Raw genomic sequence first — 25,348 nt, 5'->3', positions numbered from 1 at the left:
CTCCACGCCTGCCTCTTGCCGGGAGAAGAGATGCCCTGTGATAAGCATTTGAGATCTTCTTGGGGATTATATCTGTTGAACAGTCCTGCCAAATGCACTTTACAAATAAAACTCAATTGTCCATTTACCATCTTCACTTATTTAGCCCTTCACCCTACACAGGGCTTGAACACCAAAAACAGGGTGAACAGACCACTCCACGATTCACCCATTGTAACTGGCTGCTTTGGCCACGTCTAAAAGTCAGTGGATTCAGGGAAGAGGTCATGTAAAAACAAGAGGTCCATATATTACTGTATTACTCAGAGTAACTGGTACGAACACCTGAGTCTCTCTGATAGAACCCACAACTATTTTACATTTATGGATCCCGCTGAACTCATTATTGAGTGATAACAAGGTTGTCACTAGATGACATAGCAGTGAGGTCATTTACAGTAATGTCTTTTGAAAAATATACTGTGGGTAAAGACCAGGGGGCTTTGGCTGTGTTTCCCCCTGTGGCTTCTCTGCTACCCCCAAGACAAAGATGGGTTTGGTTCAAGAAGAAAATAATTTGTCTGGTCACATTCTGAGAGAAGCTGTTTCAGAGGATCTGAGATGCCCTATGAGGTCTGCAGGGAATATGGATGGGCCCATTAAAGTGTCAAGCTTTCCCACAGAACTCCAGCTTTCCACTGGCAAATCAGCTCTGCAGTGCTTTGGCGGATAGTTTACCATAACCAGCCACCAGATAGCAAACCCATACAGAAATCTTCCCACTCCCTTCACATCCTGTGCTGAGATCAAACCGGCTTATAATGATACATATCTAATGGAACAGCAGGAGAGAAAATAGGAATGACCGCAATGACAGGAGCCTGATGGGGTGACAGTCAGGCTCTTAACTCGAGCATAATTTTTTTATCATACAAGCTTACCTGAAATGCTGGAAGGAAAAAAAGGTTGGTGAGCTCTTTCAACTCCTACCACTCTCTCAGTTTTCTTCTACTTACCCTTTGCAGAAAACATTGCAGTGTTCCCAGACTTCATCAAGGACAGTGCAGTGGAGAGGAAGTTATTTGCACTTCCTCATCTGGACAAGCTTGGTCCTGCCATACTTCAAGTACTTGCTGCCTTTAAGATCTCAGATCTCACTATCTCTAATTTACATACATAAGCCTAACACATTTAGTAAGCAGGTGCAGTATTAAGCACGGCCACTCCTCCCATTGACATTTGACAACAAGCAGCCCTATGGATTTTATCCACAGTTATGGGATCCTATAATTTTGCTGCAACACTGTTGATAAACACCAGCATAAGCAAATAATATATTTCAGGATTTCCACATATATAATCCTAAGCTCTGAGACTTTCAGTCCTCTCTTGAGATTCTCTGCCTTTTCAAAACTGAGAGTTAACATGAGTGAACAGACATGCCCCACCTCACACATGCCACGCACACATACATGCAGGGGTCTGCATTTCAACTATCAAGTTTTCAAAAATTCTATTTTTGCAAATTCCACCAGATCTAGAGCTGTGAGGGACATGGGGGAAATTTCTGAAAATCCAGTCCAACCTGGAAAAGCAGGGCATTTCACTATCTTTTTGTTGCAGGCATCCATCTCTCTCTTGTCCATCAACCCTTCTTCTTACACAACACACTGACAGACTGGAGGACACGAGTTTCATTCCAACATTTCAAATTATCAGAGCAGCTCACATCAAGAGAGGAAAGAGATCCTTGGCTACAGTTCCCATTTTGCTTCTAACACTTTTGCTTCCCACACTTGCCATTTTGCTGCCAACAGGATCCTACCCTCCTTCTCCCCACTATTCCAGATACTAAGAGCAAAGGAACCCAGGGTGCCTGGCAAATACCACCCTGGTTAGAACTCAGCTTCACTGGGATCCCATTTCTTCCCTTTTATCAGCCATGCTTTCCACCTAAGTCTGCTTTCGACCTAAGACCTGCTCAGGCTCAGCACAGTCTCTGCCTCTCCTTTGTGTCAGGGGAGGCAGAAGGACAAGTTTTGAGAGCAGGCCCTCAGACTCCCTTCTCCCCTACTTTGCTGCAGCAAGTTCCCACTACCAGGAGTCACTATCAGCTGAATCATTTTGTTGGACTCATTCCTTCTATGGAACATGCCCTCCAGGTTCAGAGCAGCTCTTCTGCTTGAGGCCCGAATCTCTTGGTTCCTCTGCAAGGAGAAAGTGACACCAACCATTATTCTCACAGTTTTATTTGTAAAGGACATAGCATGAAAAGCTGTATTTCAATGTACTTCAAAACCTGAAAAACCCATGTCGGTTTGTGGTATGTATGTTAAAGTGCTTGATATAGCAATACTTTTACTGACGTCGTCTTGAAAATAATCCAGTTCTTATTTCAGTTAGTAGTAATGTAAAGACAAAATATACTTAATGGAGACATTTAAGGATCATTTTAAGCTATACAGGGCACATTTGTACATTTCAAGTGTAACACACAATATTTCCCCTTAAGATGCGCACCTTCATTTGATTGAAAGAAGGAATTTTCTCAAATGTGCTGTTGCGCAACTATCCTAAAACCCCACATTTTTGAACAATGATATCTAATTACACAAACCAACTTGGAATAAACATGAGCAGATTTTTCACTAAACAGTACGATTTCATTTATTTCAGAGAATTATAAATACATATTTTGTACATAGTGAGGCATTTGATTCTCTGACTCCCTCAAGCTACCATGCTGGGTGTTAGTATAACAGGACTATGCAAACTCAGACATCTGCAGACGGGCATTGGATAGGAGTAATTTATTTTTTTTTTAAAAAGTAGATACCAGAGAGCTTTGGTCTTTTCCAAGATTCCCTTTCTCAACCAAAGAAGGTGCTTTAACACTGAAGTAAAAACTGTGTTAGCTTAGAAGAATCCCAATGGGTTTCTCACCGTGGGTAGAATGATTTCTGTAAACCTTACAGAAAAAAACTCACAGTTTCCAATAAACAAAAGTAGTCTGCTAAAAAATTAATCATACATGGTGGAATAAAAATTCACTACGAAGAACTGTACTCCCGAGGTTGTCAAAGAACTAGTCTTCTAGGAATCTGAGGCACTCAGCTGTGCCCCTTTCAACATACCTTAGAGTGGTTTATTGCCTACAAGGAAACATGAGACATACATAATTTTTATTGTATTATTATTAATATGATGTGAAACCTGACAAAACCAAACAAGTCAACACTTGCTGAAAAAGCTGACGTGAAGTTGTGTTAAGTGCTCAAAGGTTTCTTAATGTAGTTTGAAACGGGGAAAGGCCCTGATTTGAATTTTTAAAATTCTCAGGTTTTCGCTTCTTCTAACTTAAGAAAGACTTCATGTAGTTATTGCCTTTTTCTCTTCATGTGGATTATTCATTTAGATGAATGACCTTTAGAAGTGCCCACATTTCTACTTTACTCTGCTTGTGCTTAACCCTTGTCATGTCAGATGAATGTTATGACTGCTTAAGTCATATATAGCCTTTGGAGAAGTATGCAGCAGTATACTTTGGGAAGCATCCAGCTAGTAAATGCAGATGATGATGTGAAGAAATCCAAAGACTAAAGAGGTGGTTATTTCAGTAAAATGAAAGTCACTTAGACTGGGTTGGGCGTGAAAAAATCCTGTATAGCAGTCATTAGACATAAAAGGCCTGAGCTGTAATAGAAATCAAAACATCCTAAGCAGTCATTACCAAATAATGCTGCCACATGGTTTCTGGTGCTAAATGTATAATTCATTGACAGAGTTAAGTACTAGGAATGCATTGTCAACTGCTGCTGAAGGTTTGTCATGCATCTGACTTTAAGCAGACTTGCCTGGCCACACAGAAAACCTTAACACCCCAAATTTCACATTTCTGGAAAGGTAAGAGAGATGTCTAACTCGTGACACCATTCACAGACTTTATGTTAGTTACTCACACCCACAGCAGTGACATGGCAGTGCTGTTTAGAACAAACTTAGTTTAAGGAAGCACAAGCCCAGGAGTTAAAAACGGTTACGAAACGCTGGAACCCTCATTAAAGTTGAAGACTCCTTGACAGTGTTATTTTACTTCTTTCTTAGAAACAAAAAAAAACTTCTGTAACATAAAACTCTCCTTTCCAATGAAACAAAGTCACATGAAGAGTTTTCTTCTGGCTGGGAATATGACGTGAAACTGTGACACTAAAGTGAGTGCCGTTTTAAGAACTGGACAGCAGGAGGACCACAGGAAAGTAGAGAAGCTTGACAAAAGGTAGGTGAGAAAGCAAACCCTAATTCTCGTCCTCTTTCCTTTTCCTTATCTCTCATCCCTCTTTCCACAATGTGCACACTACACCAAGACCTGCTACTGTCCACCATTCCCAAGTCCTTTCTAATGCCACGTGAGAGCACAGTGCAAGGCAGCACACTTACAGTACCAGTCAGGGGCCTTTCCCAAGCCACAGCTGACAGTGAGACTGTCTTTCCCAAGAAATCCACTGACAAAATGCCCAATATCATAGGGAATAAGCAAATGGAAGCAAACACCTATATTCAAACTAACCTCCAAAACCTACAACCAGGTGAAGCTAACTGTGTCCTCAGATCCTTCCGACTCCCATCCACAAGAACGGAAAATACTCTCCGTATTTGCTGCGTGGTATTCACAAGATGATTTTCAGACGGTCTCTTGTTCAATTTGTAGCATACAGGATTTCAGTTGCTTCCAGTTCCTCATTAGGAGCTGCATCTATATATATGCTCCATATTAATAACACATTAACTGGAAAAAGTGTAGGAGAGAAGCCTCAAAATACCAAAGTGAGATTCATTTTTTCCTCCTTTTACTTAAATCCTTTTCTTTTTGTAGCTGGATCATTTAAATTAAAAAAAAAAAAAGTAATCAAAGATCCTGTACTCCCCTAGGAACACTGATTCTGCAGGATAAAGGAAGACTTATAATCTGTCAGCATTTCAAAGCCAACTGATAGAGTTCAGAAGCACAGCAACATCGGTGTTTGTGGCTCTACAGCAATGATTCTTCTCAAGTACAGCAAGAATTTGGTATAAACCAAATTCCTCAATGTGGGAAAAAAAGAAAAAGGTCATCCACAACATAAACTGGCCGATGGTCGGGAGGAATCATCAGGATGTGTAGACAGAGAAGGGACACAGTGAGCGAGTCAAGCAAGCCATCATTTCCCATCTCAGGCTGCAGCAGCACTGCTTAAACAGGTGTCTCATGGTGCCTCAGGTTCTGAAGCTGACAGCAGTCCTCCTCTTCAGTTTTTAAGCATTTCAACACGTTTCCCCTTTTGGAGATCAAGAGAAGTGACACAAAAGAACTCACAGGAAAAAAAAATGGATGGCTCACAACTTCCATGCATGGAAAGGTGAGTCTTCAAACAAACTAAAAACTAAGAGAGACCATGTACAGTAGGGTAAACCAGCATATGCTTACAACATTTCCAAGAGTGACACAATCACAATGGCTACATAAGGATATTTGCTGTATTAATTTGCAATACCTGAAAAAAGCCCTGCTGAGTTTGCGCCGTATTTACACACTGATTGGCTTCTTCCTTGCAAGCAAGTAGCGGCATCCCTTCCCACCTTGGTCCTTCCCTCCCCCAAGTCCTTCCCCTGGGTTTAACCTACTCATAGTCAGAACAAGAACATTCAGTCTAAGAAAAATTTCTTAGAGTAATATAATTTCTTAAAGAAGATAGCATATTTACACACATCTAAACACATGAAAATACTCTATTTTTGTACTAAATTTCTGTTTCAAATAAACTACAATACTGCATCTTAGCTTTCTGCAGCTTTATAGGACAGTCTCCATCGGGCACAAACCGGGCTTCCCAATTCCGCTTCAACCGGCAGCTCTGCCTTACAGTGGTGCACTACCATCGTGTTCAAGTCCTGACAGGTCTCCAACTGTGGTTTGCTTGCTTGGGAAAGGAATAATGAAGTTCTCAGCAAAGCCATGCTAAACATCCACTCCTTTGATGAGTGATCCTTCTAGGATGATGTTGAAATCTTGCAATGTCTGTAGCACTCGGATAAGGGAGTTGACAGTCATGCGGTCCCGTAGGAGAGCATTCTCCTCATACATCCTTGTAATGGGCGGGCACTCTGCCAGTAATGGGATCCACTGAGAGAGCAAGTGGTCCCTGAAAAGGGGATGAAAGGAAATGTTTCAGCACCAAGCACAACGGATCTCAAACTGAAATTCTTCTCCAAGAACACAACCCAAAACACGCAGTCCCTCTTTGTGAGTGGCGTGTGTTGTTTGCACATAAATGTTTCCTGTGTAATTACAACTCCTGATTTTGTTAGTAAAATACTACATACTGCAGAAATGAAAATAGAAAGGTGTCAGCAGAACCGGACACTTGTAAGAATTCAGCAACATCTTCAGATCAGGAACAGGGAAAGTAAAACTCAGATGAAACCCAACAGACTGTTTTCCAACTGGCTTTCCAAGTATCCAGGCAGACAAGACAAAAATGGTACCTATTTCTAGGCATATCAACTTCCACCCTCCAAAATACAACTAACCCCCCCTTCCAAGTGCAAGACAGAAAATATCCTATTAGGAAAGAAAGGTTCATCTAGAATAGTTCTGTCAAAATTATAACAGACAACTCGTTTTCATAGGCAATTCAATGAGGATTTAGAAATTCACCAGCTCCTGAAAAGGAACTCTGCATTCCCAAAATCAGTACTTCATCAAAAACAGCGTTTCAAGGCAGATTTCATACATATGACTGTCAAGCTAACAGTTATAAAAAAGCTCAAAACATTTTTAGCAGTTTAGACACTAGCCATGTATCATTACTGCTTCTTTGATTCAATTTTCTCACATAGTATTAGAGCTGCCTAAAATAGGCATGCCTTAAAATGGAAGACTAAAGGTAATAACATCAGTGCAAAAATATTCTAGTCTGATGCAAGAGCACACATATAATGCAGAGCAGTCAGGTACCTTGTCCCCAGGCAAACCAGGATTTGGAATTTGCCATCCTTTCCAATGTTCCTTGGAGCTGTATTGATGGCATTCACGTAATGACAGAAGGTTTTGCATGAAGATCTCTGAAGCAAGAGGGCCTCCTCGTTGTCTCCAATCTGATCACTGGTTTCAAAATAAGCAACAGCTTTCTCTGTGGAAGGGAGAAAATCAGAACTCGGTGAGCAGAAGTACTTCATTATGACACAGGATAACACGAGGGAGGCATTAAAAGAACAACCTGCTGAGAGCTCTTGAACAGTTTATATATGGATTCCTCGCTCTGAAGATCACAGGTAGGTGGTCATGTCCACCTTTGCAATGACACAGCAGTGGTCAGACCGGCTGATGTCTAATACAGCCAGGTAACATCAAGGAGCTGCTCCAGAGCACCTATCTAGGGTTTCACTGTAAGTGATACCATCAGCTTTGATTTTTCGCTTTTTCTGAGTAAGCACTGAACCTCAGGCTAGGTATCTCAGCCTGTGAGCCCGTTTTAAAGGGGTAAGTACATCTTAAATTACTGCAACATAGGCCTACAGGTTAAGCATCACCAGAAGGCCAGCACAGGGATTAGGAGAGTTCTCAAGAGCAACTAGAAATCTAAACCTTTCATTCCCTGCCCTTTCCCACCTCTCCTCCAAACATCAATTCCTACTCTACCCTGACCTCCAGCCTACTTTCTTTCTGGGTAGAAAAGTAGCTGTTTGAACATTCATCTACAAATAAATTACAAGAATCTGAAGTATTAAATTTCTGCACAGGCTCGCACTCTTTCCTTACACAGAGTTTAGTATTTCTCATCTTCCATCTGGTTTCTTACTGACTTTAAGCAACCTGGAGCAGGTGCTTGGCAGGAGAAATGGCACCCTAGCTGATGAGAATCCGAGGTCTGTGTGTGTGAGTAGTCATTTTGCTCTAATCTTTCTTTCCCTTCTATCTCCAAATCACCTAGCAGCTTACCTATGAAATCCCAGATGAAGACGTTCTTATGAAAAATGCGAGCTGATTTGAATCCATGGTGGAAGACCTGCTCCAGTGCTGCAACCAGACCATTTTCTCCACACAAGAGGATGGTAAGGCTCCCCCTCTGTGGGAAAGGGAGAGTTGGTAAATACAACTTGCCTTGTTTGCATGCAAGAAACTTCAAATCTAAAGGTAGTACATCTACTGGTACTTCAGTTCCATTTCTGTTTATGAAAATATGCAGGTAAGTAATGAAAAGCAGGAATTACCTCTTTCTCTGGCTTGTGAAAGTGTTTCACGATATTGTTCACAGCTTCCCCGATTCCCTCTTGGATCTGTCCTGCATTAGGCTCTGTGAAATGATGGAGAGCATACTAGCTGAAGTGGTGTTTTTTAAATGCTGCATTACTCTTGGACATCTTTCCCGGCTTGGCATTTCAGCAGTCACGTCCTCTAGTTTTACAGGAGCTGGACAGATGTATGACCAGGATCTACACTATGCTTTAGCAGAGAAAGACTTGCATGACCTTTACAGTCCCATGTCCTGTTGTAGCCAGGTGCAGTTACTCATAAAAGTTAATTTTAGGGATGTGAAGTTGATGTCCCCCAAAGTCCCCCTGGAGATATGCTCCTCTGGAAGGCAGTTCACAGCATCCACATCAAGCTCTGAACTGCCCTTCAGAGAGAACTTCCCACTGACTGCAAAGTGAGCTGGGAAGCTGAGCAGCATCAGCTACTGCAAATTCTGCTGCCTCCTCCTGCCTCATCTCACATCTCCATGCTCCAAAGAAAGAGATTATTATCCCTCAATTGTCAAATGGGGACACTGAAAGAGGCAACGTGTGCGTCACAGAGCAAACACAAACTGGGGCAGGAAAAAGTCATCAGCTTGCAGCTGTTGCTCTGCACCAAGCCTTGCTTCAGGACGACCTCTCCTGTTCACAGGAGATTTTTCTTCTCAGCAGTTGCTGCCCCCTTCTCTAGGGCCCTGGGGAGAAAGGAAAGGACTTACTGGTGTTCCTCCCTGTGAGGGAAGTGATGCTCAGTCGCCGAGCCACAGTAGGAGATTTCTGCTGGGGTGGGGTCCGGCACTGCTTTCCCAGCTCTTCGTCAGACGTGGAGGACACCAGCTCTCCAATGAGTATCCGTTCCAAACTGCCATCGTCGACACCTTTTCCCAGCCATCGCCCACAGGGAAACCTGCCACATACCCGGGACAAGCAGAGCTCAGACACACAGGTAGTGCAGCTTGATCTCAAAGAGGGACAGCTAGCATCCAGAAAACACTGAGAACAGGCAGGGAGTACTCGGTACCCTGAAACTTCTCAGACCAGAACCCTGCAGGCAGTAGCCCCGCACCACAACTGATCATCCTTAGGAAAGGAAATACGCAAAGCTTGGGTTATACACGTATTTCACAGTCCACATCTTGCTTTCTGCCTTTTGCACTTGCAACCAAAACTGATATTCAGCCTTTAAAAACATTGTGATGATTAGCAACTAAATCCCCACAGAGAGTTCCCACCCAGATGAAGCTGTGACATCTCCTTATACTCACCTCACATTTTATTGCTGTACTCTTTGACTCCATACACAGTCCTAATGAAATACATGCACATGTCCATACCCCCAGCCCCTGTACCCCATTTTCTCCTACTTTCCCCTGTATGCAGTGGCCAACTCTGAGCTCTGGAGCTCCCCTCTCTGCATTCTAGTTTTCCAAGTTCACATTTAATAGAATTAAGTCTGCTTAGCCAGATGTTTTGTAAAACCAACAAGGAGTTAGGAGATTTTTTTGACACAGGTATGTACTCAATAGAAGATTAAGAAATCATCAAAACCTTTTATTTTCTTGTAATCAGAGTTTCTTAAAAGAAAAAGAAACCAAAGATTTGCCAACTCTGATTTCAGCTCTTAGGGTTTAAAGAGTTAATTTGCGCACAATATTACCACAGTACTTTAAAACAAGAGATTTAATTATTAGACAAAAACATATGAATCACTTCAAAAGTATCTATACTGTCTGTCCTGTCTCAGAAACATGCAAAGAAAATCCTACATTAAACTCTCATTTATCAGATTATCTAACTTCAACTAGGCCTTCTGAAATGAGAGAACCGGGGGTGGGGGAGACCAACCCAACCCTATCGGGGACCCAAATCAGCCCACACAGTGTTCCACCAACTAAGGAGAAGGTGAATGCCTTCTTGATTTCTTTAAATTCAGCACAGAAGAATTTCAGACAAAGAAAATTAAGACTTGTTGCTTACTTGTACGTGTGTCCTGTTATTTCATTCCTGACCATGACACAATCAACCAGCCACTTGGCCAGCAGCCCTGAGTTGTCATGGCCAATCTGAACGGTCGTCAGCTTCCCTAAGTTCTGGCACTGAAAGGAGTAACAGTTTTTACTTAATTTAAAAAACAACAGACAACACACACCCCCACCACATGCACACATATGGTCTCAAATGTATGCCTTTATTCAGTTTCCTTTGATTTATAGAGCAAGTATTTTCAACCAAACATGCAGAGCATCTTGAAAAACTCTATAATTATTTTAAGACAGGAGCAAAGAAATAAAACTATTAAAAGCTTGTGAAGAGATTATATTCTTTGTTGTGAGTACTCACTCAATATTTCTGAGAAGTATTAATTACAAATTTCTGAGCTGAGATGATAAAAAGGTGTGCTTTTGTAGAAGAAATAGATCTTCAATAAAAACAGCTTTTCAAAAATGCATTTAGAGCATACTGACCTTCAGTCAGCTCACCCTATACTACGAAGCAGTCCCTAGATCCTTTATTATTTTCAGAGATTGATATGCTTATTTAATAATAATGGCCAGTCTTTGCGAGTGAAGATTTGGGAAAGGTCATTAACCCTTCGAGCCTGCACAGTGGATTTTTTAGGTGAGACACAGCGTGCGCTGAACTGAGCCCGATATGCTTATTTGGGGCCAAACAAAAATCACCTACATGAGACTTAGCACCATAAAGTCACAGAAAAAGGAAAACAAGGGGCTGTGAATTCCAGTGCTCTATGTAACTGTAGGTGGGGCTGGCAGGAACGTCTGTTAACATCACCTAAACACTTCCCTTGCAAGACCTTGGTTTTCATTGCTTCTAATACTGCCAAACAAGCACAGCTTGGGCTGACATTTTCCATAGTGGATGGCTACCCAAGTTGATATTTTAGGAAAGTTCCAGCCAAAAGAATAATCCAGAATAGCATTAATATGGTCCTTAGAAATACGTCATTTTGCTTGTTAGAAGCCTGGAGATCTTTTCTGCAAAATAGTAGTATCTGAATGAGAAGCAGGCATTTATCACAAAAATATCCTCCCTATGTCAAAATCTACCTATATTTGGCAACAGCCTTTTTTTTGCTATTGTTGCTGAAGGTCAGTCTGCATATGCTCCATGGATACAACCTTAATTTTAGCAGCAGATTTTCCTACAGAATCACTCCTTAATGGATATGGTACAGCCCGGAGGGAGCTGCAGGAGCTTGATGGGGCTCTCCCTGCAATTCCCTCTAGCAGCTGCTTTGGTGTGGCACGGAGCCAACCTGTAATTGATGGGCAGGAAAGCAGAGGGGAACGCCAGGAAATCAAACCTAAAGAGAAAACCCCAGCAAGCTCAGAGAAGAGAACCTGGTGGGGATGGCAGCTCTTGGGTTTTCCAGGGGCCAGCACCAGAGGCTGGGGTGTTGAAGAGCTCAGGGGTTGGACTGCCTGGTTGGAAGGAAAGCAGTAACGCTGGACAAGGAGCTCGACAAGCAGCTGTCCAGATGTAGAAAGGGACTTGGGTGGTGGTAAGCGGAAAGAAGGGAAGGGAAAAGAAACTTGGAAGGCAGATGAGGAGTTGGAAATGAGGGGTGAAAGGGAAAAATAGGCAAGGAGGCATGGAAGGGAATGAGATGTGGAAACAGACTGGCTAGGTGAGGAGTCCTGGGCTGGGACAGGGATGGCAGTGAAGCCTGTGGTTAAGAGTGGTATCTGCTCATAGGAAACCTTCATCTCACACAGGAGGGGCAGGCAGCACTATTTTCTTGTACATATTTGAATGTACAGTGACCCTAAAAACTGAGACAGAATCTGAAATGCTCTGCTCTTAATAACCCCTGACCAAATTAATGTTTATTTGAAAGCACGTTTCAAATTGAAAAGTAAAATGTAAAGAGCATGTACTCACCTCAAACGTCATTTCTAGGTGATTTTTGGGAATTTGCATTACCCCAGTATCTCCTAGTTCTCCTGACACACATATCCAGGGGTTTGACGTGGTTATTGCATTGCTCAGTTTTTTGATGGGAATTATCACTGACCTGTAAGGGATCACTGAGAACAGGGCGGGGAAGGGGAGGAGGGAAGTACATTAGTCTTGATGTTTTTTTTTTTTTCTTCTCACAGTAAAGGCGATTTCTGGAGCAAAGCACGCCTTCCCCTTGAAGGGAAGTTCTTGTCCCCTGTCTCAGCAAACAAACAAGGAGAACCCCTCCTTCCCTGTGCTCAGAGGGGGTGGCGGTGCCGCACGGTGGTGCTGCAGCCCCGCGGCAGAACCCGCAGAGCCGGGGCAGCGCAGGGAAAGTTCCGCAGCCTGCCCAGGGAAGGGACGAACCCGCCTGCGGCAGCATCCGGGGAGGAGGGGGTACACGGCAGGATACGAGGGAAACGAATGTCAGAATCATTGAACAGTCTGGTTTGGAAGGCACCTTTAGAGGCCATTTAGTCCAACCCCTTTGCAGTGAGTAGGGACATCTTCAGATAGATCAGGTTGTTCATGTTTCCAGAGATGGGGCATCCACAACTTCTCTGGGCAACCTGTGCCAAGGTTTCACACCCTCAAAGTAAACAACTTCTTTCTTATAGCTAATTTAAACTGACCCTCTTTTAGTTTAAAACCATTACCCCTTGTCCTATTGCAACAGATAAATGACAAAATATTCGTCCCCCTCTTTCTTACAAGCCCTCTTCAAGTACTGAAAGGCTGCTGTAAGAAATGCTGGCATGGCCAAAGTCTCAAGTATGATGCGTCTCTGTGGATACCCCCTCGTTTATTATTCTTATTCTTTTGCTTTTAAATCTGTACCACCTATACATGCTTCAGACAAGGACTGCCACCCACCCCAATTTGGATTTGACTCCTGATACTGCATCTCTAGCACTGCAAGATTCTCTCTCTCCTTATGTTTCACAAGCTGCCTTTTTGACTGGGGAAGCTAAGCCAACCTTTTTTACTTTTGTGTGCCATCCAGTGATACTGCACTCAAAAAATACTCTCAAATTCCAACACTTGTCCTACAGGGAAGAGCTGTCAAGCTGGATGCCCCGCAGAAATAAGGTAATCAAGGATGAATAAATCTCTTTGCGCTGTGTTAGTTCTGAGGAGATTTCTTGCTTTAAGAGGAGAAAAAGTAGAATGAGTGCCTGCTTTGACAGCCACGTAAAGCTTGCTTCACTTCACTCTGAACAGGCAGGGAAATGAAGACTAAGAACTGCCCAGGTGAATCCAAATAATTAGGTAATCTCATGGGACCTTGCCTTTTCCACATTGACCAGTGTTGGAAAAACAAAAGATTCTTTTCCAGATATCAGTCCAACCTCTGCTCTCCTCCTTAAAAGAGAGGATGAGAGAGGGAATCTTTCTGGCATTTAAGGAGAGACAAAAAGAGATTGAAAATATACAGTGGAGCACAAAGTCCCATGTATTTCATCCTCCAATCCTCCATCTCCTTCTCAGTCTGAGGAGAGCAGGCTGTTATGGTGCACGCTTAATGCAAGACCAGAAAGAAGCATTAGGATGTAGAGGACTTGTCTGGGAGGGAAGATGAAAGAAACTATACAGAGAGTGGCACTCTGCTGATTACTCTCCTTTGTGCAATGCTCTTATCCAGAGCACTTCCATACAACCTTGCCCCTCCAGCTGGTTTCCCAGAGCAACACCCAGCAGCCTCTCAGCAACAACCAAGGTTTCCAGATAAGGGCTCAGCTACTCAGGCACCAGCAACACTGTCTCTTACAAATCATGACAGCAACTACTTTTTATTCAGGGGAAAAAAATTGATTCTTCAACTCACTGATTGTGGTGAAGACGCTTGTGAAGCAGAAATAATCCACAGCGTTGAGCGAGAGCAGGTGATAGAGAAACTGTTCCCGTTCTTCCTCGCAGCGCAGGAAAGCGTAACGCTTGTAAAGCTTCCTGGTAGAAACAAAGACATTGCATATTTTTGTTGCTGTTGTTGAAAAAAGCACCACGTACCTTAAAAGGTGTTTGAATCTCAAAATATCAAATGAAGAGTGGATCTTAATGGCAGGTATGACTCCTCACCAACACAAGCTGCTAGAAACCCACGGAGGGTGTGTAAGTCTGCTACACATCTGTGTTACAGACCACTCTTGGCTCCACGCTCCCACAGTAAGGCCACAGAGTTCATATCAGTTTTGGGTTTGCTGCAAGGCACAGATATGAACCAACACTACTCACAGCAGCAGACCTGGACCAACCTAACAGCAACCTCATTTCTTCCCCGTATCTCCCCACTCTGGAATGGTCTTGTCTAATCTTCTTCTCCATACTGTGGCAGAGAAAACTAAGCTGAAGGTACCAAGCAGCAGATGGGATCCTCCCACCACTCTCTCCGTTCAGGGACCCAAGTGTACATCACCGATTGCCCTAAGCAGTGCAAAGGCACACCAGAAATTAAACTGGCCCCGCTCTGAGACAGCACAGAGCTTGTGACAAGGCCTGTAGTCTGAAGGGAACAGACTCCTGAAGAATTGCTGAGGTAGGCAGACGTAGATGCACCTTCAGGAAAAGACAGGTCAGCCACCATGCCTTTAGTTGAACTCCCAAGATGTGACTGCCTCCAGTTTACTCCTCTTTCTTCTCGCTAGCAGAGTATTTGGTAGCTTTTGGCATAAATCATTAATGCAACCCATGACAGAGCCAGAAGTACCTTCGACAGTTAGGATGTTTTCTTTTCCTAAGGTTTGGGGGTTTTTTACTAAATGCATTGTTTTGAGAAAATGAAGTCAGGGGACATCTACACAGGCGATCCCTAAGTGCCTGTGCTTGCAAAAGGAGGCGAAGCTGGGAGAGCAGGCTTGGAGGGCTGGCCTCTGACCCAGCTCATGGGCAGTCAGGATGGGGGCCTGTGCTTGGCTGGAGTCAGCCTAAGGCAGGGCTGCTGTGAGATGGGGCATTCCTGTCCCTGCTGCTTCATTTGCACAAGACACAATGAGTGTAGGGGCTGTGATGTGGCTTGGATCAATGCACTGATCAGACCACGACCTAATGCCTCCTTCCTGAAAATTGTGATGCGTTTTCCATGCAGACGTGCAGAGTTCTGCCCTGCTGGGTGGGCAGTACCTCCTCCCCCAGCTACCCTCTGGCCTTCAATCACTTCTAGCTGGAAACCACAGTACCCAAACAGGGTGTGTGGCTGTGCCACAAGCAGCAGCACCTTGAGACATCACTAAGGCAGACATGAAAGCGAAGCACTGAGAAAAGGAGCCAGCTTACTTTGCAAGTGCCTGGTTGGAAAGCAGTTGCTTCAGGTGCTGAGATAAAAGCTTCTTCTCCAGAGAAAGCCTTATCCAGGCTCTGGCTCGCCCCACATCAGTCTTTATCTCACTCATGTTCTGAACATGCCTGAAATGTGTGGGAAAGAAAATAAATAGATGAATCATAAAAATTCTACAAATGGCAACATCCAGTGTGATGCTGCAGCTGAACTGGAAGATGTCTTCTGACATCAATTCTACAGAGACCCCCAGCAGGACCCCCCAGAACTCCTCATTGTGGCACTGAGATCCCTGGCAGCCCCAGACTGGCATGAGAACATGGGGTAACTTTTCCCGATGCACTACAGCCCAAATCAGCTGCTCTGTGTTTGCTTGGCCAAGGTAAGTAGGGGTAAATCTGCTCATCCCTGCATTGCTGGAAGTAGATGCCCTCATGGACACCGCTAACGCCTAAAAAAAGCAGCCACCTCGTGACACCCAGTTATATCACAGTTGCCTCCTCAGGCTGCTGAATCAAAAGGGTGCATCTGGGAGGGCAGAGGACAAACATGTATCTTGAGAGTTTCTCCAAACGACAGTCTACTTTGAAGGCTCTTACAAACCCCTTGAGGCAGCAGCAATGGGAAATCTAAGAAAAAGAGGACTGTTGGGGCAAAAACAGCAACAGGAAGCCTCAAGCAGAATCACATTTTCAGAGATATAAGAGGTCCTTGTGTAAGTGATAATTTGAACAGACTTCCACATGCTTCATCTGTAGGAAAGCAGAACTGTTCCACAGGGGCTTTCTTCTATGGTTTTGCTTTTCTTTTTTTTTAAAATTCCCACATTTCAGTTTGGAGAATGCCAGAAAACTCTAGTTTTAGAGCACAGGGAGTTTTAGAAGAGGAAGAAAGCAGCCATGGCAAAGCCAAGCTGCTTCCAAAAACCCCCACGTAGTTAAACAAACAATAAGAAAAATGAGTAACAGTTTCCAGCAGGAGAAAAAAAAGACTGCAATTTCTTCATTTTCTTGCAGTTTGCCTGTTAAGTGCACAGGTGATTCAGCCCTCCAAATCTCTGTGGCAGGCTCCAACTACCATCAGCTGAAGTCTGAACAGATCCCTGCTGCGATTTCCTGTCCAACTCCTGCATCTTCCTTGACAGCCCTCCACGCGTTGCTGAGTGCTAGGCAATATTTACTCCAAAGGAAATCCAACAAAGTCATGCTGTGACTGATGCTTTTTACATTGACTACTATAGTCTCACTGTCTCGTGCTTTCCCCCATCTGTTACACCCAAGCCTGTGCTTTATGTTATATTTAGATCCTGCATTATTTGACAAAAGTACTCTCTTGTTTACAGAGCCTCTAACGCGACAGGCCCAGGACCTCTAGGGCAGATTTGCAAATACAACTTAGTGCTGTCTGGAAATACAAGTTCACTCTGCACAAATGAAGTGGATACTGGACACAGTCCAGCTGCACTGCTCTCCATCAGGCTGCTCCAACTCTCAAAATACAGGTCTACCTTCACAATCCACGGCTCAGTGCTGTATGTACATATCTGAAGCACCATCAATAAGAGTGATGGTAGCTTGCCAGTGGCAAAACCTAGGTTGCTTAAAAGCTCTAAAACAAACAAACAAACAAAAAAAACAAGCCTTTTTTTTTTTTTTAAGAAACTTCCTCCTGTTTACTAACACACACAGATGGTTTTCTGACGGACCAGATAAGTTCTAATTCTTGCTGAGCTGTAAAACAAACGCAGGAGGGCACATTACACTCACACACATGTCCTTGTCCTTTATAACCAATCTCAGCAGCCTCCCTTTGTCAGCAGTGATGCCTACCATCTGAATTGCTGCTCAGAGCCTTGCTCCTGGCACTGGAAATCCCTGGCTCAGGATGTGGCAGCCAGTGTTAGACCTTCCAACCCAGACAGCTGGACATGTGATCCGGAGTCCTTGAGAAACTGGATGCATATTACACTCAACTACATCGTGTTGAGACACTCTTCTCAGATATTTCAAGTCTTTTGAGATGGGAAGATCAAAGCACAGACTATCATCTCCCTCCCTCCCCTTCCCCCAGAGTGCTCAGCTTGAATTACATCTAATATGAAACACCGAGCGGAATATGTTATTTCACTGTGAGAAGATTCGAGTACAGATGGACTCAACCTTATTCCATGCATGCTCTGTGCCTCTTCATTACCTGCTTCTGGCTCAGACTAGATTAGCATTAATTCTGCATTTGGGAAAAATAAGGATTTGCAACCATACAGCTTGCCAGAGACATTAAAAAGATCCAGTAATCAGTCTTGGTGTCAGCAAAAGCAGAGTATAACAGAACAGGGCATTCAGGAACCCAAATTTAATTCACTCTCAGCTGTGGGAGTCAGAACAGCTCTATTTTTATCAGTGACCTCAGCATAAGTACTGTGTGCTCAACACTGCACAGCAAACTCTTCTTGTCAGAGCACTGAACAGCCATTTCAATGCAACTCCCTTGGCTGGGACTTGCTTTTAATCCCATTAGTAATAACAAAAAATCTATTTACCCCGTCAAATGTAAGCCTGGGGTATGGGAGGACATCCCCCCTGTAAACAGCTGTGCTGACAGAAAAGGTTACAACTGCTCAGTGCTGCCATGCCCCTGAGGATGGTGTGCATGCTCCCCATCCCAGCACCATCAGAAACAAGCCATACTAGCTCATCCCAGGTAGGCAGCAGGTCTTGGCTAAGCCTTCTTTTTGACCACAGCAGATTAAGTATCACTGCTGTGGGCCCAGCTCCCAGCTCACATTCTCCACTTGCAAGTTCCCTGCAGGAGGGGAGGCACAACACGGGCGTGAAACCAAGCGCTGATAGCAAGGAAGAACATGTCCGAAGGGAAAGGATCAGAAACCTGAAGCCAGCTGGACCAAAGGTTTTGGGGAGTTGCCTTGGTGTTGACTGGTTGGGTTGGACATGCAGCAATGTGCCCGAGGGCTGTGGCCATGCTGGAAGCAGGTTGCAGCAGGAATCTGATGGAGAGCTAGAAGAGGGGTGGGAGAGATGCTGCAGATCCTCGCCAGGGGAGAAGCTGAAGGGCATACCCCCAAACATGCTTGTGCCAAGACTCCATGCACAAAGCCAAAATAAACACTTTGAGCATCTTCCTTACCACATCTAAGATGCCTGGCTTTGCAGGGGAGGCAGAGGACACACCACTTTACCTGTAGCACAGGCTCATGGCACACTCAGAGCATGACTGTGACTCAGCCCTGCTTTTTAAGTTGTTTATATAACCTTGCATGAGCCATCAAAAACAAGCCATGCTTAAGGCAATGCTTAATCCTCTAGCCATTAGTTCAGTTAGCACCGCAACCCCAGTAATTTAACAATTACCCATCCTTCTAACTTCAGCCTGAATCTGTGTGTGCAAACAAATATTAAGTGGCATTCCCTCCAAGCAGGAGAAAGTATGCCACGAGATTACAGATGACAAATTCAACTCACCATCTGCCCAGCATTTTCCATGACAAGACATGTTTGTGCACAATCACGAATACCCAAGATATTACAGAAAGTAATGTTCTGCTTCTGTACTTTTTCTCTGAAGAGCAGCAGAAAGAATTTTGTGATTCAAACGAGAGAGCTCAGATCTGTGCTAGGCTTTCATTACTCCAGTGGAAGTACGTGGAAGACAGAACCCCTGCACGCAGCAGTGAGCACACACAGCCTCCTCTGCCAGCAATCCCCTCCCAGCACGTGAGTTTCCGCTCCAGATCCTCCTTCATCCTTTCCTCAGACTGACCCTCTGCATGCCTGTCAGCCTTGCAGGACTGAATTAAGTAGATAGCTGCCACATCCCATGAGAGGGATGCTAAAATGACAGACACATGTTCAAAATGACCTCTTGGCACCATACTTCTAATTACACTGTATATATTCCCTCTCCCACTTTTGCATGTTGTTTTAGCCTTATGTGACATGTCATATTCTTCAAAATCAGAGCACAAGACTCACACTGTGTAGCATCAAACAAAAAGGTTGGACACTGCAGGTGGGAAGTACAGTGATTTTCTTTCAGAAAAGTCTGACTAATCTGTGTGATCTCACATCAGAAAAAAAAAATATATCTGTATCAATACACATAGTAAAAATCACATCGCTGTAATTACGGTTTTGTGAACTTACTACAATTAATTTTATTTTTGCCATAAGATTTTTTGCCACAATTTTATGTGGAAGGAGGACATGGTATTACAAGAAGAAACACTCATATCGTCTCACACATTACATTGTCAGCAATTGTTAGCAGCTCTTTACAGATGTGCATTATTGTGTTAGTCCTCCTCTCTTTTCATGGCACGTTTAGCCCACTGCAATCCTTAACCCCAGCAAAACAAGTGTCAAAAAAGTAGCCTGACCTGGCAGTGGCTTGCTCAAAAAGATGCCCTGAAGAACTTCTGTCGGGTGCTGTCACACCAGCCTCTACCTCTTCTTACCCTCTAACCCTTCTGGTTCCAAACCAACATTGCTTGAATAGGTCTCCACAGCCAGGCTGTGGTCTCCTGCAGAGCACCTGCCCTAACTTCACATCCTAGCTTTAAACTCACCCAAATTCTAAATTTGAATACATTTCTAAATTTGTTCATTTATTACTATTTGCCATAAAATGCTAGCTGAGAAGAAAGAACGTTGTTCAGGCATTGCGAGCAAGTTTTTATGTCCCTTTGCTCTATTTATCAACTGTACTTGCTCAGTTAGTACTTTGACATAAACAAAAAGAAACAAACTCAAAGAACCAAGGAATTCAACGTATCTGCTGTTAGTTGTAGAAGTTGGCTCTACTGCTGGAAGAACCCCACCCAGGGAAAACTAAAATCCAAGTAAAACGTGGGTGGCTTTTACTGTCTTTTAGATAAAATAGATCAAGTGAACATGCAGAAAAGGTTTTTCAAAATGGAAAGGCAACCTGTCATAGATTTGAATGTGGGTTGAAGAGAAGGTTTAATTCTCCTTAGCCTTTGTAGACCCAAAGCCAGTGTGGATCTTTACCTTATGCTACACAATTAAAACCACAATCAGTGCTTTAGGAACCAAATTGTGTACCTCATATCTTGTATCAGGGAAACCCTCAATGTAGGCAGAGTAATTCCTGTGTCAGACTTTCGTCTTTCTGTTCCAACAGCAACTACAATGGAGAAAACACATGAAGTTAATGCAACACTACAGAAATAGTCTACAATGCATTTGTTTCACATACAGTGAAAACAATCATAAGTGGCTGGTAACTGCAGAGTTTCTGTGCATTATTACTAACTCCATCCTGGAAACGTAGAAGTAGACAAAATGAAAAATGCTGAATACATTACCTATTCCTTCCTTAATCCAGCACTGAATTCAGAGATTTAGCCTCCTTTTTTGTATGTGAAATACATTAACATAAATCTGATGAGTTTTATTAGTAAGAGATGTTTCTAGGAAAAGCTCACAGCTGAGAAGAACTTGATAAAATTAAGCTACAGTAACATATTCAATGCTAAGAATGCCACGCATTTCTGTGCTCTGCTACTCTGATCAATCTGCTTTTTGGTGACACATTTTGCTCTCAGGAATTTCTGCCTGCCAGCCAGATTGTTTAGTGCATTACTCATTGAAGCTTATTAAAACGTCTTTTCATGAGAGAGACTAGTTTTTCCATAAATGCATCTTCGAGGACTGATCATACAAGTTCCCATCAGCAGGATTTGGATTGGAGAGTCCTTGGAAGATGACCAACTAAAGTTCAGAGATTTTGACTACAATACCCCAGCCACTGGGCAGGGAGATCTCCAGGTCATCAGAAAACCAATCTCTCTCACAGCACAGAAGTAATTTAGTGATTGTAAAGGGCCAAGCCAAAGCTTAAACTGAGCACCTAGGCTGATGTACAGAGATCAATTACACAGTTTCTGAACTGTACTATCCACCAGTATAAAGATTTAGTGAATATGGAGTTATTCACATTGGGATCTGAGAGACAGATTATGCTCACTGAAAGAAAAATGTCAGCTGTCTTACCCCCACTTCCACACTTTCAGCTTCTACAGAAATCATCTCTTGTGGAAGCACTGCTTCTCACACCTCACTCAATGCCGATTAAAAGGAAATGAAGCTAGTGAACATACATCAAATGATTTTCCAGACAAGGACAGTAACTATGTTCCTTTGCCTCCAAGAATTTCAATCTATTTAGCCCAGACATCAAGACATCCTCACAATGATGATGAAAAGTCTCAAAATGTAAATGTGATATTAGCAAAGAAATACACCAAAAATCCTGCATGGATTTCATGTGGTTGCACTGTTCCTCCCATGCCCAAGTTCATTCACTGTGATGGACCCTTCATGGAGTCAGTTGCCAAGTACTCACCTGGTGACTCTGCACTGTGCTCCTGCTTCTCTTCTCTCTCTTGGTACTGAAGCAAATGGGACCACAGAGCAGATTTCCCCTGAAAATGGAATACATAGCACGCAGCTTTAAATAAATTCAGGCAAAAGAAAAGAGGCCAATAAACACGGCAAAATAATAGAATGGCATTTAAATGGGTAAAATGTTCAGTAATTACAATCAATCCTTCTCTCTTGGATCATGAAATCTTAGGAAAAAGAGAGAACCATCCCACTGACCTATTAGTCACACCACCCACCTTGTTTCTTTGTCCTCTCTCTGGGTTTTCCTTGTGAAGGTTGAAAGAGAAGAAACCAAACACATACTTGACAACATCACTGCAGTTTCCAGAGGCACCTCTCAAATAGAAAAAGAAAAAAACCAAAAACCAATGCCCCCCACCCAAATCCCTAACACCCAAAACTTCTCAACCTTGGCAAGATATGAACCAGGGACTCCGAGCCCAAAGATACCTCCCACTTTATGTTGGAATGACACCACTGAGTAGCAGCTAAAAAGGTAGTGATGGCATTCAGTGTTTGCTAGAATAGTGTTCACACAAAGTTCCAAGCTTCCAGCTACCAACCTGCTTGACCTGCAGACCATGGCTCCAGATCCTTTCTAGCAGATCACAGAGACTAGCAATCAATGTATTTTCCTCCAGACCTGTTATGTTGGCTTCTCCATGTCCCAGCTCAACTGCTTCATGGCCCATCTTCTCTACCAACATGCGTTTAGTCTATAAATAAATAAAAAAAAAATCCCCAAAGGTTTCTAAGAATATTATCCAGCAAGGGACAGAATTTCTAGATGAGTTCACTTGAATGTGCTTAATACAGAAACCATTGCTAATAGCTTGACCAGAGAAAGTTTAAATATCTTTACAGGCTTTGTAAATTAACAAGAATAATTGTATTAAAAAAAGTTTGCATGATTACTTCAAATCACAGACTATCCTGAGCTGGAAGGAACCCACAAGGATCATCAAAGCCCAATTCCTGATCCTGCACAGGACAGCCCCAAGAATCACACCATGTGCCTGAGAGCATTGTCCAAACACTTCCTGAACTCTTTTTGAACTGGTGCCGTGACCACTTCCCTGGGGAGCCTGTTCCAGCTGTCCTATTTCTATACCCTTTATCCATTGTCCTATTCCTACACTGCTGATCTACTACCAAGCAGAGTATAGAGCAAAACAGAGAAAAGCACTAGATACATTTTCAGTCTTACTGACTTTCTGGTTTTCTTCTTTTTACAGCCATTAAAGTTTAACACTCAGGTAACGCAGTATAACACCAACTGCAACAGACACAAGCTACACTTTCATGTCCATAAAAGCTCCTTTAATAATAGAAACTGCTATACCTCATTTGCTCTGCATAAACAACATGCACAAGTGACACATGCTGAATTCTTCCCTTTTGACTGAGGGTCTCGAGCCCGTTCTGTTTAGGCTACACGTAAATACGAACAATTAAAGGAAATCCTCCTGGAGATGTCTGATCATGCTGATTATCCTTCCTGTCCTTTTTACTCTTTCCATCAACTTCAACTGCATAAATACAAGAGCAAGGACACGTTCCTTTCTTTTCTAGCTGTTGAAAAATGTAACACTAAATTGATACACTAATGTATCACTAATGATACACTAAAGATACACTAATTGATACACTAATTGATACACTATATTAAACTATATGTAATACTAATGTAAATGTTACACTAAAGGGATATCCACGCTGGTGGATAGTCTGATATTCCAACAGACTAATGCCACTCCAGCTGTGAATCAGACCACCATTTACAGATGCTATTTAGGCTCAGTGTAATCAAGGGGAGAACACACGGGGGATGACCTACCTTCATGCGACATTCCTTCAGCAACCCTTCCACAAACTTCCAGTTGGTTTGTGCAATCACAGCTGGAGAGAGGTCTGAGAGTTTGGGCTGCCTTAAATTTTTCCCTAAACTCCTTGCCTCCTGCATGTATTTCTAAAAACAAAGAGAATATTTTTAGATATTACAAGTCAGAGGGACTTTCCTCATCCTAATCCTAGGCAAGCAAATGCTGGTGGAAAGGAATGAGCTAGTGTTAATCTAGGAACAAAATCTTGATTTGTCTGATGTTTAGGTGTCAGGCTGGAGGAGTGGAGTGATTCCTTCTGACAACAGAAAAAGCAAGATATTTTCCTGCGTGGTACAGAATCAGTCAACACTAGCTAGTGAACTGTGCTGTTAGCCACCAGCATGAAGTTAGGCACAGCAAGTGCATAAAGTGCAACACCTTCGTTAAGCAATAAAGTCAAAACACCCAGTAAAGTTTCTTTTCACTGTTAAGTCTCACTTAAAAAAAAAATAAAAATAAAAAAACTGCCTAATTTGTGACCAGACTACACATGAATAGAAAAAAAAATCCTCTGAAAATCAATTACAAGAAGCAGAAATACACTTAGTGAAGGAGAAAGATTTCATCCATTACTTTTCATCTGGATAGTTTATGTGGGAAAAATGAGACCTGTCTTTATTCTCAATTAACTTCTTGATTACGAGTGAAGCTTATTTTAAACAGAACTGACAGTAAGGATCATTTTTATATGGAGTAATAATTGTGAAGTATGGACAAAAAAAATCAGCATACTCTTTAAAGAAAGATCCAAGCAGTAATAAAAGACCTTTAAACTTCCCTGCTCCACTGCCTTGTCTTCAGGGGTGGGGTATTTTTCGGTTTGGCTTTCATTTGTTAAGCCAAAAAACACACACCAAAAAAAAAAATCAAGTGACATCTGACCCAAACATCAGCAAGAGGACTGAGCAAGGCTGAGAAGTTGGCCAGTTGTTCAAGCATTATTCATAAAGTTTTTGTTAAAAAAGAGTAAGATAATAGAATGATGCAGAATAAAAGTCTTGAGACATGGTGCTCATAGCCTGGTATGGGAATGCTCTGTGTTTTCATCCAGTCAATGATGCCTCTTTGGGGGATGGTATGTGACAATGATCACTCCTTCCCAGAGAGGGCTGGATCACATCTCCCTCAGGGACTTAGTGCTGCTGCTGCCTGGGTTTTCTGGGAAACTGAGAGGTCACTATGGCTGTTGCATCCTTGGAGCTTTCTGTCTGGGCAGAAAATTTATTTCATAGAATAACAGAATGGTTTGGGCTGAAAGAGACCTTAAAGGTCATGTAGTTCCAACCTTTCTGCCAGGGCATGGACACCTTCCACTAGATCAGGAAAAGCAAAAGTAAAATCCAAACATATTGAAGTTAATTGAAATAGCTCACTTTTTTTTTTGGGGGGGGAGAGTACAGTTCATCTGACACAACTGGATTTTTTCAACACAAAATTGGGACAAGAACCACTTAATGTCACCCCAATAGCTCAGACAAGAACATAGGGTTCTGCCACGAAAAGCTGTGTTCATCAAAAGTGCTCAGTTAGGTGATTACAGTTGCACCAATACTGTA

At 42.8% G+C, this 25,348-nt stretch overlaps 1 protein-coding gene across 3 annotated transcripts in view; it reads right to left on the bottom strand.

The window, feature by feature from the left end:
* Nucleotides 1-2,212: 2,212 nt before the first annotated feature.
* Nucleotides 2,213-25,348, bottom strand: part of DENND5B (DENN domain containing 5B) — a 112,716-nt gene continuing 89,580 nt past the window's right edge. For 2 of the 3 annotated variants that reach the window (XM_017804834.1, XM_017804836.1), the window contains 13 exons: nucleotides 23,747-23,878; nucleotides 22,473-22,625; nucleotides 21,869-21,947; nucleotides 20,566-20,647; nucleotides 15,487-15,615; nucleotides 14,042-14,163; nucleotides 12,157-12,302; nucleotides 10,231-10,349; nucleotides 8,973-9,160; nucleotides 8,230-8,312; nucleotides 7,958-8,084; nucleotides 6,974-7,148; nucleotides 2,213-6,158 (listed from right to left, as the gene is read on the bottom strand). In XM_017804834.1, the coding sequence (XP_017660323.1) occupies nucleotides 5,975-6,158; nucleotides 6,974-7,148; nucleotides 7,958-8,084; nucleotides 8,230-8,312; nucleotides 8,973-9,160; nucleotides 10,231-10,349; nucleotides 12,157-12,302; nucleotides 14,042-14,163; nucleotides 15,487-15,615; nucleotides 20,566-20,647; nucleotides 21,869-21,947; nucleotides 22,473-22,625; nucleotides 23,747-23,878 (1,719 nt within the window). In that variant the 3' untranslated portion in view covers nucleotides 2,213-5,974. Of the gene's footprint in view, nucleotides 6,159-6,973; nucleotides 7,149-7,957; nucleotides 8,085-8,229; nucleotides 8,313-8,972; nucleotides 9,161-10,230; nucleotides 10,350-12,156; nucleotides 12,303-14,041; nucleotides 14,164-15,486; nucleotides 15,616-20,565; nucleotides 20,648-21,868; nucleotides 21,948-22,145; nucleotides 22,179-22,472; nucleotides 22,626-23,746; nucleotides 23,879-25,348 lie in introns of all 3 variants that reach the window. The other variant, XM_017804835.1, reaches the window with a different exon arrangement.

Source organism: Lepidothrix coronata, unplaced genomic scaffold, assembly GCF_001604755.1.
Source record: "Lepidothrix coronata isolate B3197 unplaced genomic scaffold, Lepidothrix_coronata-1.0 Scaffold10, whole genome shotgun sequence".
NCBI lineage: Eukaryota > Metazoa > Chordata > Aves > Passeriformes > Pipridae > Lepidothrix > Lepidothrix coronata.
The sequence above is the reverse complement of the archived record's forward strand: the minus strand, read 5'-3'. Positions and strand labels throughout refer to the sequence as shown.